The sequence below is a fragment of the Rutilus rutilus genome (assembly GCF_951802725.1).
Source record: "Rutilus rutilus genome assembly, chromosome: 16".
NCBI classification, from domain to species: domain Eukaryota; kingdom Metazoa; phylum Chordata; class Actinopteri; order Cypriniformes; family Leuciscidae; genus Rutilus; species Rutilus rutilus.
Window position 1 is genome coordinate 25,132,512 of NC_140224.1, and position 16,828 is coordinate 25,149,339.

General features: G+C 39.0%; 2 protein-coding genes across 2 annotated transcripts in view; both read left to right on the plus strand.

Moving 5' to 3' along the window:
* Positions 1-2,488: 2,488 nt before the first annotated feature.
* hoxb1b (homeobox B1b) lies at positions 2,489-3,935 on the plus strand (the record flags this gene model as incomplete). Its single annotated transcript, XM_084434534.1, has 2 exons — positions 2,489-3,071; positions 3,181-3,935. 2 exons carry the CDS (start codon positions 2,489-2,491, stop codon positions 3,507-3,509), a joined length of 912 nt encoding a protein of 303 aa, XP_084290660.1. The 3' UTR covers positions 3,510-3,935.
* A 7,630-nt stretch (positions 3,936-11,565) lies between these two features.
* The window catches only part of skap1 (src kinase associated phosphoprotein 1), a 32,285-nt gene continuing 27,022 nt past the window's right edge, over positions 11,566-16,828 (plus strand). Inside the window, exons 1-4 of the mRNA XM_084433852.1 lie at positions 11,566-11,881; positions 12,525-12,630; positions 13,297-13,322; positions 13,539-13,655. Of these exons, the coding sequence (XP_084289978.1) occupies positions 11,842-11,881; positions 12,525-12,630; positions 13,297-13,322; positions 13,539-13,655 (289 nt within the window). The 5' untranslated portion in view covers positions 11,566-11,841. The remainder of the gene's footprint in view (positions 11,882-12,524; positions 12,631-13,296; positions 13,323-13,538; positions 13,656-16,828) is intronic.

Here is a 16,828-nt window from a genome sequence, read left to right on the forward strand (position 1 = left end):
TGAAAAAAAAAAGAAAAGACTATTGTTATACTATAGCCTATGTGTTTTTGTCAGCAGCACAGTGAGATATTCTGGTTTCTGGCAGTGCATGCTCCGCGAAATAAACACTATTCATATCTTTTTGTCCTTTTAGTTGCGATGATGGATTCATGTTCCCTGACTCACACCGTGTTGCTCTGACCCTGCAGGTCATCTTCCAGCGGGCCTCCGGAATCATACTGTCACATGACACGAGAGGCCAGAGTTTTTCTAAACCCACAGAAAGGACCATAACTGATGAAAGCCGTCCAGAAAACGCAGATAACGAACAACAATAACGCCTGTCTCACAACGTCGCGGAATTATTTGCAACAATGTCGTTCTGCCTTTGAACGTAATGACAAAATTCATCACAACACCAAACACATTGGGTAAGAGACTAAAGACGAACTTGCACAGTGAGATGGAATACAGAACAAGATAAAGAGGACGTATTTAAACGAGAGAGAGAGGAAAAAAAGATGTTGTAGTTAGTACACCATCCTCAATCAAGACAACTAACACGTCAGTGTTCCTTCCTGCAAACTAGCGGAGATAACTTTAGGAATCAACAAGTTCTAAATGTATTACCAACCCATATTTTCTTGGTTGACAGAATTCAAGCAAACGACAAAAGAGGAGCGCGGCATTTGGTGGTGAGTAAATATTCCTACAGTTCAAATATCTAAATTAAATTAGGCCTATTATTTACCAGTAACACAAATAATGAGGCAATATTAGAATTAGTAGGCTAGCCTAATAAATGTTAACAAAAAATCATAGGCAAGCCTATTTCACAGACAATGTGGGAAATCTGTGTTCGCTGTTGTTAATTCAAATATTGTTAATGCGAGTTTTATCCAAATAATTGGTTCAAATCCAATTAATATGAATTATATCCTCTTTAACAGCCCAGGAGCGACAAGAAAACCCCGCTGGGATTCATTGCCTCAAAAAGAGCACGTACTGCTAGGCTACAAGTGACCAGTTGTAGAGCCTGCGAAGTTCCTCTTCAACCCATATTTGTGCTGGTGGAGACGTGTGGAAATGCCCAGTTTACTCAAACCTCTACTGCAACCTAAATAATAGTCTGTTTTCAAAACCGGAGGATGAGGCAAAAAAGATTCTCGGTTGAAAAGAATATCTCTCGTTGCTATAGCTGGACCATCTCTGATCAACAGCCGATCTCCACCGTCTTGAGTGAAACATGCGAGATATTTATTTATTGATGGCATCTACAGTGCCTCAGGTCAAAGGCCCTTTCGCAAATATGGGTGGGTATGCTTATCCAGTCTATATACATTAATGGGTAGCATTCTCTGGACAACCACAAAACTGTCATGTTCCCCAGAGCGTAATGTCCCCCTTCAAATGATTAAATGCCAGTTTGATGTAATATTTCCAAAATTAATTTTTAATGGTAAATAAGTATTATAGTAATGGACTTGGTTGATTTAATAACGTCACTGGGGTAATAATTCAAATTACTGTGTTAAAAAAGCTCTGTGAATTTGACATTTTAGTGCGTGTTATTTATGATTTATTTTGGCCCATTGATGGGCTCAATTCAAGGTTCTCGCGATGTTCATTTGAAATCAAGATAATCATCAGAGTTTATCTGGGACAATTTACAACTCTTAGCCTATTAATAATTTTCTCTACTCGAATGGAAATTGTTTGTCACTTGCACACAAAAATTATGTTTTGGGTTTCACTAATCGAAATAGCATAGCCCATACGATCTTATCTTTTGCTTTTAATCCTATAAACCAAGGGCATGTTTCACGATCTCCCTCTGCTTAAATAGGAGCAAAATATTCTAGCATTATATAAAACCTTAGGCTACTTTAATGGGAGATTAGGCCTATATCTAAGCATTATTTTAGAAAGTAGGGTGGCTCACTATATCGAGGCAGAGAGAGAGATAAAGCCAATCTCTGGCTATATAGAAGTTCATTCAATCCAGTTAAATTAGGAATTTTGACTTGAAATTAGCACAAGAAACTCTTTAAACACAAAACACACAAAGGCAGACTAGCCTACTTCAAGTCAATGGTCTACGTAGGCTATGGGTATGATGAATTTTTAGGGCCTATTTATTAATAGCTTTCAACACAACTTCAGTTGTCCTCTCCGTCACGAATACAATAAATTCACTGTTATAATCGCTGTGCTCGCTTTAATTCACATTAGATCTACATTGGCAGTTCATCAGATTGATGGGTGCATTCGATTGATGTGTTTGTCATGTAAATACGAATCGTTTGATGGACACCTGCAACGCCCAGAGTGCTACCGCAGGTCGCACACCATTGGTGCAAAATTAGTCACATGATCTGTCACTTAACTGATATGAGCTCGGATAGAACTTTGTGTGGTTTGACGTACTGCTTCGAGGTTGTAGGGGCACTGGGACCACACATCGGCGTATATTGACCCTGCTTAATCAATTTTGCTTGGTCAGTCAACAATGAATTCCTACTTAGATTATACGATTTATAACCGTGGTGCTAACACTTACAGTTCGAAGGTTGGATGTTTTTCTATGGAACAAGAATACTTGCCAAGTGCTTGTGCAAGTAGTACAAATAGTTACATTCCCGAGGGACGGCCAGTCGGAGGAAACACTTTTACACCAGCATCGCACGAAACTCATGGCACAACTTATGCACAACAGCCATACCACATCAATATGGATATGGGGAAAACTGGACACACCAATTTCTGCAAGCAAACCCGACCTCCTCTCTCGGACTACGGACATCAGCACGTTCTCACTCAAACAGATGACCACATGCGCCTTCAGTCCCCTGCTTTTTCTGTCGTGAATATGGGATCCAACATTGGAACTTACAGTGACTCGAACTGCAGGCCTGGCTCGGTCTCTGCAAGCCATTATCAGTCATTTCCTTACGGAGAACACGAACCACACGGCTATGGCTCGTTCAGCAAGTACCAGGTCTCCCCTGACAGTGACAGCGACTCCAAGACGAACATCACACAAGCGCCAACATTTGACTGGATGAAAGTCAAGAGGAACCCCCCTAAAACAGGTGAGTTTAGGGTACAGTGGCCACTACATTAACGAAGGCTTTGTCATATTAAAATGTTGTCAAATGATGTTTCTAATCTTATCTTTTTTATTCATAATGTTGTCTAAAGTCGCCGAATATGGGATCCACGGCCAGCAGAACATAATACGCACCAATTTTACCACCAAGCAGCTCACCGAACTTGAGAAGGAGTTTCACTTCAACAAGTACCTGACCAGGGCTCGCAGAGTGGAGGTGGCCGCAACCCTCGAACTGAACGAAACGCAGGTTAAAATTTGGTTTCAGAATCGCAGAATGAAGCAAAAGAAGCGCGAGAAGGAAGGAACAGTCCCGATAATTAAACGAGCGACTCTTTGCTCTTCCGGTCAAAGCGCAGACAACTCAAACAGCTCATCCCCGGGTGCTTCACCTACCCCAGACACTTCCACTACTGTTTGATTTTTACTTGCATTTGTGGCAAACGAACTTCTGTTTCATCACTGTGCTGTGGAGAACTACCTAACTTATTCTGCTGTCCTAGACAAAGCATTGTGCAAGTGTGTTTAAAGTAATCAGTTTTGCTGCATTAGAACTACTGAATTCATGGTTTAACAGGGTATATGCTTAATAGTCAAAAGCAAGACTTTTAAATGTTATTTTTTTCTGCCATCGGTTGATATCTTATTTTGCACTACAGTTTCATTCCTCTGTTGAAAGAGAAAAAAAACCTTGAAAAGACTGACATGTTCATGTATTTAGAAAACAACCTGGCCTGTGACATTGTGATAAATAAATATTTTATTTTTCTGAAATATGTTTGATTTATAATTACATCCGATTTAAATCAATTTATTGATTTTCTTTTAATTAAAAGGCTTTTCATGATGTTGGTAAGATTGTGTCCTTTGTCCGAGGATGTTGCAATACAATGGGACCTAATTTAAATCAGTGTTGCTCTAGTCTGTATAGTTTGACAAGAGGAATGTTGCATTACACACCGGGTGGCTTCCTATGACCTTTTCACCTTTTTGTGCCTCCAAGCTCTCTAAACATGTAAACACTCCTTGGTGCCCAGAATAACACTCACTGTCTAGATTTGAGGTTTCAATCCTACTTGGCACAGCGCAACAATATGGCAGGTAAAGAAATAGGACTTGTAGCTGAGTAAGACCCTTTCTAACTCCAAGTCATTATGATAATTCATAAGGCCCTTTTCATCGTATTTGAACATTCTTCAACAAGGCCAGAAAGAAGAGTGATTTCACAGACAAGGCTTAGATTAAGCCAGGATAAGGCCTTAGTTCAATTTCATTTAAGTAACTTTTACAAACGTGCCTTCGAGAAAAACATTACTGGTGTGCATCTTGAGGCAAAACAATGGCACTAACATTTTAAGATATCTCAGTGCAAGTTGCTTTCAGTTAAAACATCTCAAACATGCATTTTAGTCTGGGACTAGGCTTAAGCCTTGTCTGTGAAACCGGGGGTAGGCCTATTTGTAATGTACTGGGAAATAAAACAAATGACCTTCGTTTGCATAAACATTTAACTGCAAATCTGTTTATTAATTTCATTTTATGTTTATTTTTGGAACATCAGATTCAGAATCCAAGCAAAGAGGTGAGCTATTACAGAGAGAGAGGGGGGGGGGACTGTTTAACCCTAGATACTATCTCCATTAGCCTCAATTCTTCTAGAAAGTTTGCAAAGACTTGACAACCCTGTTTCATTCCCCTGATCATCTGATGGACTGCTCCAATATTTACTCAGGGTGTTGGGTTTGCACAGTATTTGCCCCAGCAGCCACGCACTGTCAGCACCATCTCCACTGACCAGGTTCACTTGGAGTTCAGGCCTAAATTAATTCACAAAAGCCACGGGCCTGTCCAGCAGGGGATGAGAAGGGTGTCTTCCCAAAGGTCAATCAGAGTGTTATCTCTTTCCAAAACAAATTATCCACTATAAACTGAAAATCGAATTGAATCTCTAATATAAATAGACAATCAAATGCATTTTAAATAAATGAATAAAACAAAAGCTGCTATTGAGGGTATTGAGTTCACTGAGCAATTTCACATCAATTCAATGGTGAAACCCTTACAAAATGGCGAAGTTAAATCCATTCCAAGTCAGTCCACCCAACTCAAATGACAAAAACTGTTAAGGACATGATGCTGATTATTTAATTTAATTTAATTTAAAATAGAGCATAAATATGTCATAATGGCACAAATGAAATAGCATGTGAAAAAAACAAAAAATACTAGTTATACAAGGAAGAAAACAGGAACAATGCAATGTGTACTTAAAGTTATTAAGTATGCAGTGTTTGTTGCTTGCCCTTTTGGGTTGTGTGGCTCTGGGCTCCTACTGGGTCTCCCATCTGTGTGCTTCAGTGGAAGAGCTACAGTGCTGCAGAGACAGATGTTCAGGCAGCCCGGAGGAGGAGGAGGCTGTTTTTCACCAGGTTGTCAGCATGCAGAAAAGGCTCACACTGCAGAATGTGGGGCAAGAGGAGGAATTAGAGGAAGATAGTAGCATCCTCAAACAATAATAATGCGTAGGGAAGAAATTGGCTATGTTTGGAAAGACATTGAGAGAGAGAATAGATGTGTAGCTGGGAAAGAGGCAGTCAGCAGTAGTCATCAAAAAGTCAGTCATTCTGTGTAAAAAAAAAAAAAAGAAGAAAAAAAACGGAATATTTGTTTTATGATTACATCAGGTAAGATTGGCAAATATTTCAAAGAAAGACACACTCTACATTCTGATAAATGATGCCACAGTATTGCATATCACTTTGCTGGCAAAATTGTATCCTTTTATGAAAAAAAATATATGGATGTTTAAACCTCCCCACAAAGAATATATTCATATATAAACTACTGTTCAAAACTTTGGGGTTGGTAAGATATTTAAAAAAAAGACATTTATGTATTTTTGGCAAGCATGCATTAAACTGATTAAAAGTAACAGTACATCACAAGGCATTTATGATGTTACAAAATATTTACATTTAAAATAAATGCTGTTTTAAGCTTTCTATTCATCATTCAAATTCTTTAAAAAAATGTATCACAGTTTCCACAAAACTAAGCTACACAACTTTTCAACATTGAAAAAATAAGAATGTCTCAAATCAGCATTAAAATGATTTCTGAAGGATCATGTGACGCTGAAGACTGGAGCAATGGCTGCTGAATGTTCAGCGAATATATTATATTTTTAAAAATATTTAAATTGAAAAAGATGACCTCCAATACTTAATAAAATGCAATGGTGAGAAAAAAGAAACCAGTGATATAACACATTAAAAATTCAATGACAAAAATCATATTGACAGGTACACCGCCTTTGCTGTCAAGGTGATGTTTAGGGCAGATCTGAAGCTTGCAGTGTATATACTCTCCCTGCTGGGTGTGCTTGTCAGAAGGTCTTTTACAAATCAAATGCCTGGCTTGACTTCCTGAGTCTTGTTCAAGTCCCTCTGAAGCATGTCACTCTGCTGGGGTGCGTGACCTCAAAGAGATAAAAAGAATACTGTATACACTATTCATGGGCTTGAAACAGGGGTCAGGGGGTCATTTTATATGTCTTCTTGTCTTTCACAGACATACAGTCAACAGCTAAGACAGTGGCCACATGCAGATAGCCTCCTCCTCTCGGTGAAAACAGGAAGAACAGGAAGCCTTCCTCTCGCTCTCTCTCCACACAGACCCATTTGACCATCCCCCTCTCGCTCAATCGTATCCATGTCTTCACGAGGCGATTTAATCAGTCCACCGCCTTATTAGCTGAGTAACTGAGAGGGACAAGCTTCCAAGACCCTGTAGCACACAGGCTGGGTTCTTGCCAGTGAGCAACCAACAGATATTGGTCTAGGCAGTGTAAAAACAAACGCGCAAGATTTTTTATAGTATAAAACTGATTAGATTATGAGGTCGAGAGAAGTGAAGTTATTGTACCTGCTTAGAAAGGGCGATTTGGAAAGTTGCCAGTTACTCTCAAAACCAACACTATGGCGTTTTTGTCATAATTTAATTGACAAATTTCCTGCATGTGGTTTTGTTTGTAGGGATCATAGAGCTTGGCAAAGTGTAACCAGTGCTCCGTCACTCATATGATTTAGAGAGTAAAGTAGTGCGTGCCAGAGGGAGACAAATGAAAGCTGACAGTTCATTTTATCAGTGACAGATCGTTGATCTCATGGACTGCCTCCCTGGTCTCTCTTAGAAGGCGGTGAAGGTTGAATATTAGTGGATACTGATACAACCAACCACCCCCTTCTGAATCCCAAAGGCTTTATATTCCAACCAGCAGAATATGAGCTACAGCACTACACATAGAAGCTAAAAAACCAAAGTAGTATCAGATATTAGTAATAAAATGAACATGATTTTATTTTAGGATTAATACGTTCCCTTTCCACAATTCAATCTCATAGAAACCTTTGTATTTAACAGGAAAAATGACAGAAATATAGACAGATGATGTTTAAAGGGATAGTTCACCCAAAAAATACTGTCATCATTCACTCATCTTCATGCTGTTCCATACCTGTATGACTTTATTAAAAGAAAATATTTTGTATAATGTTTTAACAGTTTTTGTCAATACAATGAAAGTCAATGGGGTCCAAAACATCATTGAACTGATGTTTACTGTGTGGAAATTTATTTTATGTTTACAGGTTTGGAATACATACAGGTTTGGAATGACATGAGGATTTTTTTTTTTCTTTTTTTTTGGATGAACTATGCCTTTAAGCATAATGCACATTAGTCCCCGGTTTCCCAGACAAGGCTTAGTTCCAGACTAAAATTTGAGCTGGTTTAAAATATCTTAAAATATGTCACTGCCATTGATTTGTCTCAAGATGCACATGTTTTTTTCTAAGGCACGTTTATAACAGCTACTTAAATGTCCTAATTGAACTAAGACCTAATCTTGGCTTAATCTCCGCCTGCGAAACCGGGCCTAGATGTTTTTCTTTTTTCTGAGACGTCATCTAAAAAATTAAGCTATTCATTTCAACAGTAAACTTTCAAATGGTCCCAAACAATTTAGCCATTTTTGTATGAGAAAACAGAGACCTGAATTCATTCTGCTACAGAACTGTAGTGAAAAACGTTCCTCTAAGCTCACCATGATTGATGTGTGGGCGTTGACATAAACTGATACCTGGGAAAATCCTTTTGACAAACTATCATACTTTCCCCCCATCTTCTTTGAAAATATTTACCTCACAGGTCCTTAAACACCCACACAAACATCTTCTAAGTGATGCCTGTAAGTGCCTGAAGTGTCTCGTGCATGTGTGGGGAGGTTAATTAGCAGCAATGAGCTGAAACTGAGTTCAAAGGGTCAAACCAGCGACAGAGATGAGCCCAAGGCTTTGAACGGGAAAAAATGTTTTCATACCATTTAACAAGAAACGCATTATAAACCGGTTGATAGTAATTGAATCTCATGATGGAATATACGACAAACTCTGAAACTGTTCCAGTGCCTTCATATTGACCCCTGGGTCTCTCGAGGGGTGTGTGACCATGTTGGAGTGTGATTTCTGTCAGGTCGGGGCGGTTGGGGGCTCTCAGATGACAGAGTTCTGCCCCTCCCCCAAGTGAAACGCAAATGAAAAGGAATGCAGAGATAAAAAAGCCTGTGTTCCCAGATAAGGGTACAGAAGAAAGGAGTAGGCGAATGCTAAAAGAGCTCTCTTGGGGAGATGAGAGGCGCTGATGTCAGTGTTGGTGGTAGGAGATCATAGCAGGTTCCTCTCATCAGCCCAGGCCTGTGTTTGATACTGGGTCTTTGTCGCTCTTTCAGCTGTGCATTGTTGGGAGGTGTAATCCCGGGCGGATTACAAAGGCAAGATCCTTTCATATGGCTGTGCCCAGCAGGCAGGAGGCAGTGCTCATGCTGGAGTGGAGGGCCACGCTCATTCCTCTATCTACCTTCACAAGGGGCCATATAGCTGCAGGGACAGTGACGAAGAGGTCATTCGGTCATGTCCTCTCCTTGGAATTCTGCTCCCCCTTCTCCATTCAGATGTTTTTCTTTCATGATCTGCCTCCAGCCTGTACCTGTGCACAACGCCTTACACCCAATAAACAGGCAAATATCATAAAATAATGAATATGAGCTCTGATATTTAGCTTGAATTAAATCTTCCACAATATTTTTCTGCGATGCAATACAGTAGTGAACAACTGTGTTGAGGTAAACCTTTATTAGCAACAACCAATATAGGAAAATTAATATTTTCACCTCATAGACTTATACTGAAGGATGATCTCAAGCCATAGTGGGACTAGAAAATCATGCGAGTGGGCTCTTTTAAACAGGTGACCATCAAGCAATGCCACAGCAACCACACAGCAACGCTCTGGAAACAACCCACAACACCCTACCATTGTGGCAAGGACTTTTGCATAGGCAATCATCATTTACATTTTCTTCAAAAACCTAGTAGGCTTTTCCATTTGTCTGCAAGGTAAGGTTAATGCACAATGTATAAAGGTTCCTTGGGTAAAAGGTTCATTTGAAAGACACACCAGCACTTTCCTAAACACCACTTTGTCAATATGCACTGAAAAAATTAACCATAAAATCATCATGTGTAATAATGATTAAATTAGATCGAACATGTAATGATTTTTTTGATCATTGCATATGAAAATCTCTGAAATTATCATATTGAGAAAAAAAAAAAGGCAGACCTAAAAATGAAACCAAATACCCCTTTATGTCGCAACTAAAACATTGAAACACCACTAAAAATACATCATACCTGAATAGTTTTTCATCGTTGGGAGGGAACAGATTTGTAAAATGGATCACATAACTTCTCCAATTAAAATGGAGATTAATTAATAAAAACCTGTTTATATTGGAGCTCCAAGATATTCATTGTACTGGACTAAAGGCAAAACAACATAAGCTCTAATAAAACATTTAAATGGTTATGAAATGCCAGAGTGTTAAAATATACTGGTACAAATACAATTGTATGGAGTGTCATTGTCTTTCCTGCAATTTGAGCCTCTCATTGCCCAATAGCCCTGTGTAACTGCGCAAATAATAAATTGCTCATAAGTTGTTAATATGTTACTCAGAAATATTTTGTCTAAACCATTTGGATATGATGAGATTTATTTTGTGTGCCATATCACTTCCCCAGAGGCTTTTTGCCCCAGGTTGGAGGGGTGGGGTGCTTTTACTCCACGTGTGGTAAAAAAAATTAAAATAATAAAAGCTTAATTTTTCCCAAAACTTTTTTTTTGTCACCTTCTTTACTTCTGTTAACATTTCTTCTTACACAGATTATGTTGGTCAATAAATATATGTAGTAGCCTAACCATAATCAAAATAAATTGTCCTTGCTCTGATTAAATTCTGTTATTAATGTAATAACAGAAGAGATTGTGCCGCCCCAATGTGATGCATTGCATTAGGTGCCAGCTCAGCATCAAACTGTTGCACACAATTGTGAGAGGCAAGCAAAACCAAGCTTTTGTGATATGATGCAAATGGCTCAGATAGACACAGCATGAACAGAAGTAATTCCACTGAGCAAATGTAGGCCAGACCAGGAAGTGTCATTAGTTTAACGAATAAAAAAGAGCTACAGCTTCATATTCACCACATGTCTTGTCCTGTCTCTGCATAAAACATATGTGGAAAATGTCTAATTTTATATGGTTTAAAATAATGATTTTTTTTATTTTATTTAGCAATGAATTATTATTATCTTTTACATTTTTTTGAATTAAAAAACGTTAACATAAAACGAGGGCAAGGGGTAATGATGGCAGATGGCTTAGTAGGCTAATTATTTCTTACAAGTATAAAAAAAATAACGTAACGAGTATAATAGGCAAACATTAAAACCAACAAGAATTAATAAATATACATCTGATTATCACAATAAATTAATGGTAAATTTAAAATGTAGGCTACATGTTTTCTATCCAGCTTTGACACTAATTTATGCAATTCAGGGTGAGTAATAGATTTATAAACTACTAACACAAATAGCTTCCAGTCTCCATGAGGTAGTTTTGCTTTAAGATGGCCTCGACCTTTTATAAACAGCGTGGAGCCGTAAACATTGCATAGATGCACCTGACTCGACCTATATAACGATATGGAAACTCCATTTAAACAAACAAACAAACAGACCAGAGGCCTAGTAACCTAAACATTTCGAGTCTTTCAATGTGGAGAAAAAACATGGCCACTTACACATTTGACCGCTGATGGTATAGTCACGATCGATGGCCAGGTTGGGGAAAACAATGAGATAAAAAAAGAGGGGCAGTGGTTTTGAGCGGTGCCCGTTGCTGTCAATTCGTAGCAAACGAATAAAAACACCCGAAGTTTGACAACAAATTCAAACCGGTGTAGCCTACTCAATTTTATTTTTAACTGGGTGGATGGTCTAAAAAAAATGATATATGGTGGAAAAGGCAAATAATTCACTTGTAATATTTTGAAATTAGTTTGACTTTCATTTGAGACAGTAGACAAGTAATTCGCCTACATCTCTTTAGGAAGTGTTTCATTTTCACAACAATGTGCTTAGCACTTCCTCTACACCTTTCCTCCGCGAGCTGGTTCGTGTGGTGTGATATCTCTCTCGATAATTCTTTTATTTTACACTGCGAACTCATTATGTGGGATGACAAGTGACCAACAAATTCACTCAGAATTTTTCTGACCTTCAATCGTTGACATTAGCATATTTGATTAGCTTTTATTTCTGTTTGGAATCTCACTCAGAGAGTAAGAGATGGGGACGGTGCTTGATGACATCAGACAACTATTAAGAGGTAGGCTAGGCCATTGTTTCAATGTTAATGTGTTCAATGTAAAAATGTGTAAACTTCTGACTTTAAAGAAATGCTTCTTATATAGCATACTAAACGTGGATTTAATGAGAATTCACAAAGAAATCACAGGACTTAAAGCACATGTTTAGGCTACATCTTAAAGTTAGTTTTCGAATTCATTGTAAACAGCTCATAGAAGTTGTGGTTTGTGTTATTAAACCTACAGACTTATGATTTCAGTTTTATGATTTCACTAGTTTTATTTTCTCTTGTAATTATTCTGCTTTGCTGTGTTTAGAGGAAAACATTTTGTACAAAATGGTACTTCATGAATGATGCCATCATGAGATTGTTATCGTCTTTCTGACACGCAGACAGGATGACTATTGTCATTTACACATTCTGGCATCTATGACATTTGCATGAATAGAACAATCCTTTTATGATTTGCATCTTTCAAAACATATTGAATAGCAATATCACATGACATAAAGGTCACATTTTTCTTTTTCCACATGTTGAAATTCAACATAAAGTTTTTTGTTTTTTTCATTGTGTCATTGTTTTTTGCTTGTGTTAGTGTCTTGTAAACAGTTAACCAAGCATGAGTAGTTTACTGAGATTTTCTCTCTCTCTCTTTCAGACTGTGAGCTGTTTGTTTTTGAAATACTCCAGGATGAGAATCTCAGTAATGTTGCTCTAGAGTCCAGGGAAATTCTTCTACGAAATTTTCATGTCATCCAGAAGAGGTGAGGGGTGTCACAGTATGTTTTATTCATGTGCAAGTATTAGAGCTGACACATACTTGCTCCCCTTTGTTTCTATTGCACAACGAAGACCGCAAAAAGTAAATTTATAGATGCAAATTATTGGCCGCTTGAGAATCTGTGCTCCCAGTCGAGCTACAAATGAAACACAACAGTTAAACAGACAGGAAGCAAATTGCTCAGTTTTTCTATTGTTGTCTTTTTAGACGCAAGGAGTACAATTACAGCGCTGGAGTGGTTTTGTGGTTTGCTGTGCTGAAAGAGTGTTTGCAAGGAGAACAAGCATACTTAGACTTTTTTTTTTCTTGAATGCTTTGTTGTCAATGCATCGTTTGCAAATGCTGCAATGCACAGTTTCTTTTACAGATGCATGTGTTTATACCGATACTCAACCTGCCATCAATCAAACGCCTCTTCAATTCTTTTTTGAATTTGTAGTACAGCTTTCATTGTAGAGCTGAAATGTTTATCTAGACTAAGAAAGATAGTGGAACAATGCAAACATTACATGCACTTGATTAGAAGCATTATACAGTGATCCGTTTTAGTAAAAACTTTGTGCATTGCAATGTCCATTTGTTTAGAAGGTTATTTTACCCTTTATTAAACGTACTTCTCTAAAAGCATTTCTAAATCTTCTCTTTTCAGACACCCACAAGAATTTCCCCACAGACGTAAGTGAACAGCTGCTTCATAATTCTAATTAATTGCTCACCGAGATTTCCGTTCATATTCAGTCTTTCCCGGAACAATGGGTTCTTTAGAAAACAAGTTGGTTTGACAAAAATGATTAGATTCTCCTCCCACAGCATTTTCATTTTATGTATATCTGTCGAACTCACTCAACAAAGTTTCTACTTATGTGAAGCTCTTTTATTTTTTTCTCCTAGTTGAATCCAATCTTGAGGATAGTTCAGATGACAACCGCAGCTCCAGTCTGGGACGCTCTGCCCCCTCAGATGATATGTCAGTGGCCTCTGACTACCAGGAGGAAGGTGCCAGTGAGCGTGAGTTCAAGCCACTCTGTGCATATGAGTGTGTTTACTCGTATGTCTAATGCATGTAAGCTGTGATAAGTCAAGACAGGAAAAATGTCTAAAGCATCTTTAGCACTTTTCTTGTTGTGGGGGTTTCACTGCTAATGATGAAATACCCCAGTGGAGGTGTTTGGTAACAGATCACCCTCTAGTGGATTCCCACAGCTCTGCTGCTGGCATTGAGGAGTGTGTGGAAGGGGAATGGGAGGGTGGTCTTTTACCTCCATAGAAAAGGGATGAAGAGCTCCCTCTAGTGGCAGGCGTGGCGGATGTTTGGGCATGTGTGCTGCTGCTGAGGCATGCTGGGTTCTTGGGGTTAAACTGTGGCATGTTTGCCTGCTTTTAACAATGGTGTCTAAATGTTAGCTTTCTTGTGCTTCTGACACAAAGTAAATTTACTTGTGTGTATAGCCTACTAGAATTTGAAAAACGTTAACTGGAGTGAAATTCGACGTTTAAAAACAAGATGTACTGCAGATTGAAAATGGCCCACCAAAATCTGTTTTGTGTTTGCTGATTGTTTTATTGACCAATATGGGCAGTATGCTGTTGCTTCGGGCCAAATCTTTGACTGATCATCCCTGGCTCCTCTAAGCAGCTGGTCTCGAAACTCAACACTGTACCTGAGGGGCGTTTAATCCATTTTCTCTTCTTTATCACTCATCATACAACTGACAATCTTCTCAGAGGCATCAAAGGCTTGCAGGTTTGAAGAAAAAGCTAAAAAAAAAAAAGAAAGAAGAAAGAATTAAGGGACATTCAATTCAATATCATTGATCACTAGTGACCTGCTCTGAGATGCTACTGCAATACGCTAAAAGTCAAAGACAATCCAGATTCTCTCTCTCTCTCTCTCTTTGCTGGATTTGACTTCATAGACATATTTTCTTCTTTTAACAGTTTTCCAGATTGAACTGAAAAAAAAAAAAAATGTCAGGCAGCACAATTGTCAATTGTGAAAACCATAAATTATTGTTTTTATCTCGAATACGTCTTCTTGTTCACTGACACGAAACTTCTCACCACCCTGGAAAAAATGAATAGCTACTCCACTATCCCATTTATTTTATATGTTGTTTGTAATTTAGCAACAAAAGGGGGTCAAACCTGGATGTGCTCCTTTGATTCGCTCCTTTGCCGGAAAAGGCATATAAGTCAAAGAGGAGTAACTCGAAGAAGATTCGCATCATGTCGCTCTTTCAATAAAGATAATGACCAGCAAGGGCAAGTGCAGTTCAGGGTTCATGTTTAGTTCACCAGTTGGGAATCTCACATCAAACCCTGCGATGGGACATTTGGAATTTGAGCGGGAGAGAGTGTATGAAATTAGAGAGAGGAATATAATCATGAAGATTAAGGTTCAAATGTGCACCTTTTTCAGCAATTCAGATTTAGTTTTCTCATTTGCCTTTGATTTAATAAAGACGCTCCATGCTGTGAGCCCTTCTGAATTTTTTTTTTTTTTTTTTTTGTGTGCTTAGCTCGAGTGAATGAAAAACAAAATGCATATGTGATATGAATGAGCTGGTGTTCTTGCATGCTGATATTTTCAAATTTGCCCTATTGAATCGGAGGGTAAATATAGTTCAGGCATTCAATTCCTGCACTGTTACTCGCTCCGTGATGTCACATGCTCGCCTGTGTGAGGAAGGGAAATTGACTGTGTCTGCTTGTGCTCTAACCTGACTGGAAGAGAGGCAGCGGTTGACTCGTCGGTGGGAGGAGTCAGTTTTATTTCATTTAGCCAGCTCTGCCTCCCTGTCTCCAGAGGGAGGTTTGACAGTAGATTTGTTATAGCTGACAGGAACAGATGGGCGCTCTATTGTCAGGGCCCCTGTCTGTATGGTAATGTGAACTGAGTTTCACCCGCAGACCGCACGGTTGACCCCACCGTGCCTGCAGCCTCGTCTGGATGACAGCAGCCCTGCAGCCGAGGATGGGAAGCCCAGGGCAGGAGGAGCCTCACAGTGGGGTGGATGTTTTGCCAGGTCAAGTTTAGGAAATGCAAAAGTAGTAGAATAAAAAAACATTCTTATCTCTTTGAATGGCCCGAGTCGTAGATATTTGCCTGGGATTATCGCTAAAAATGATAAAAAAAAGGCAATTTTATATTGCGTACAAGACGTCAGTTCCACCAATCATTTCAGTCATAACAAATACAGCAGAAAAAGGTGTATGGTTTGTCAGCCTGACAGGAGTTTGTGTGTTTAAGAGGCTAATATCAATGCACGTCCTATCAAAGGCTGCACATGCTCTGGGCTCTTTGTGTGCACTGACTTGATTTATGTCCAGAAACAAAAGCCCCTCTCGTTCCTGTTATCTTACCCCACCACGGCTCTACAGGCAAAGCTGGAGAAGCCAATCAGAGAGAGGCAGAGGAGTCAGAGTTGAGTTGTTTCTTTATCGCAAATTAGATCATCAAGATGTAAATTTGATTTTTTTTCAAGATCTTAAAGCCTCTTAATTAATGGTTGTGTTGGTTAGGGAATTGATTGTTGTAATGAATCTCTGGAGAGTCCAAAAAGAGCTTGCATCAATGAAAAAGACATTTTAGCCTGGCAATTAAGCGATCCCTCGCAAACCAAAGTGACCAGCCTAACATGCGAATCATCTTCGTCATCATCGCGGTTACTGTCAGGAATTTCAGCAGGGCTCCGTCCTGCAGCCTGACCCTGTTATATTTTTCCCAATGCAATGGCATGTGGCCACGTAAAGGTGGAGTCATGTGATCATAAGCACCTTACATGACCTCAGTGTTTGAGTCGTTGTCAGCTGGTCCTTATCCACGTTGCCTCTTAACTCCGTACGTTTGCTGTGAGTGTTTCTTCCTCCCTACGGTAAACTTTTGACCCCTGGGTCTTGTTCTGGTCATTTCATGACCTGTCTGAACTCTGTCTAGGGCAACTGAGTCTACATTATTGACCTCAGTTGCCATAGCCACAGCACAGTTCAAATAAAGTTTCCCTAGCTGGGACAGGATTATCAAAAACTTTTTCAAACCCATTTTTCCCCCCCAAAAGCCTCCTTCCATTCTAGTAATCATCCATTAATTTTCCTCTAATCACAATTAATATTCCAATGCGGTTGTAGAAAGCGTAAAGAATGAGGCATTGGCAGGCTTCATAGGGCACGTTAAATGACTT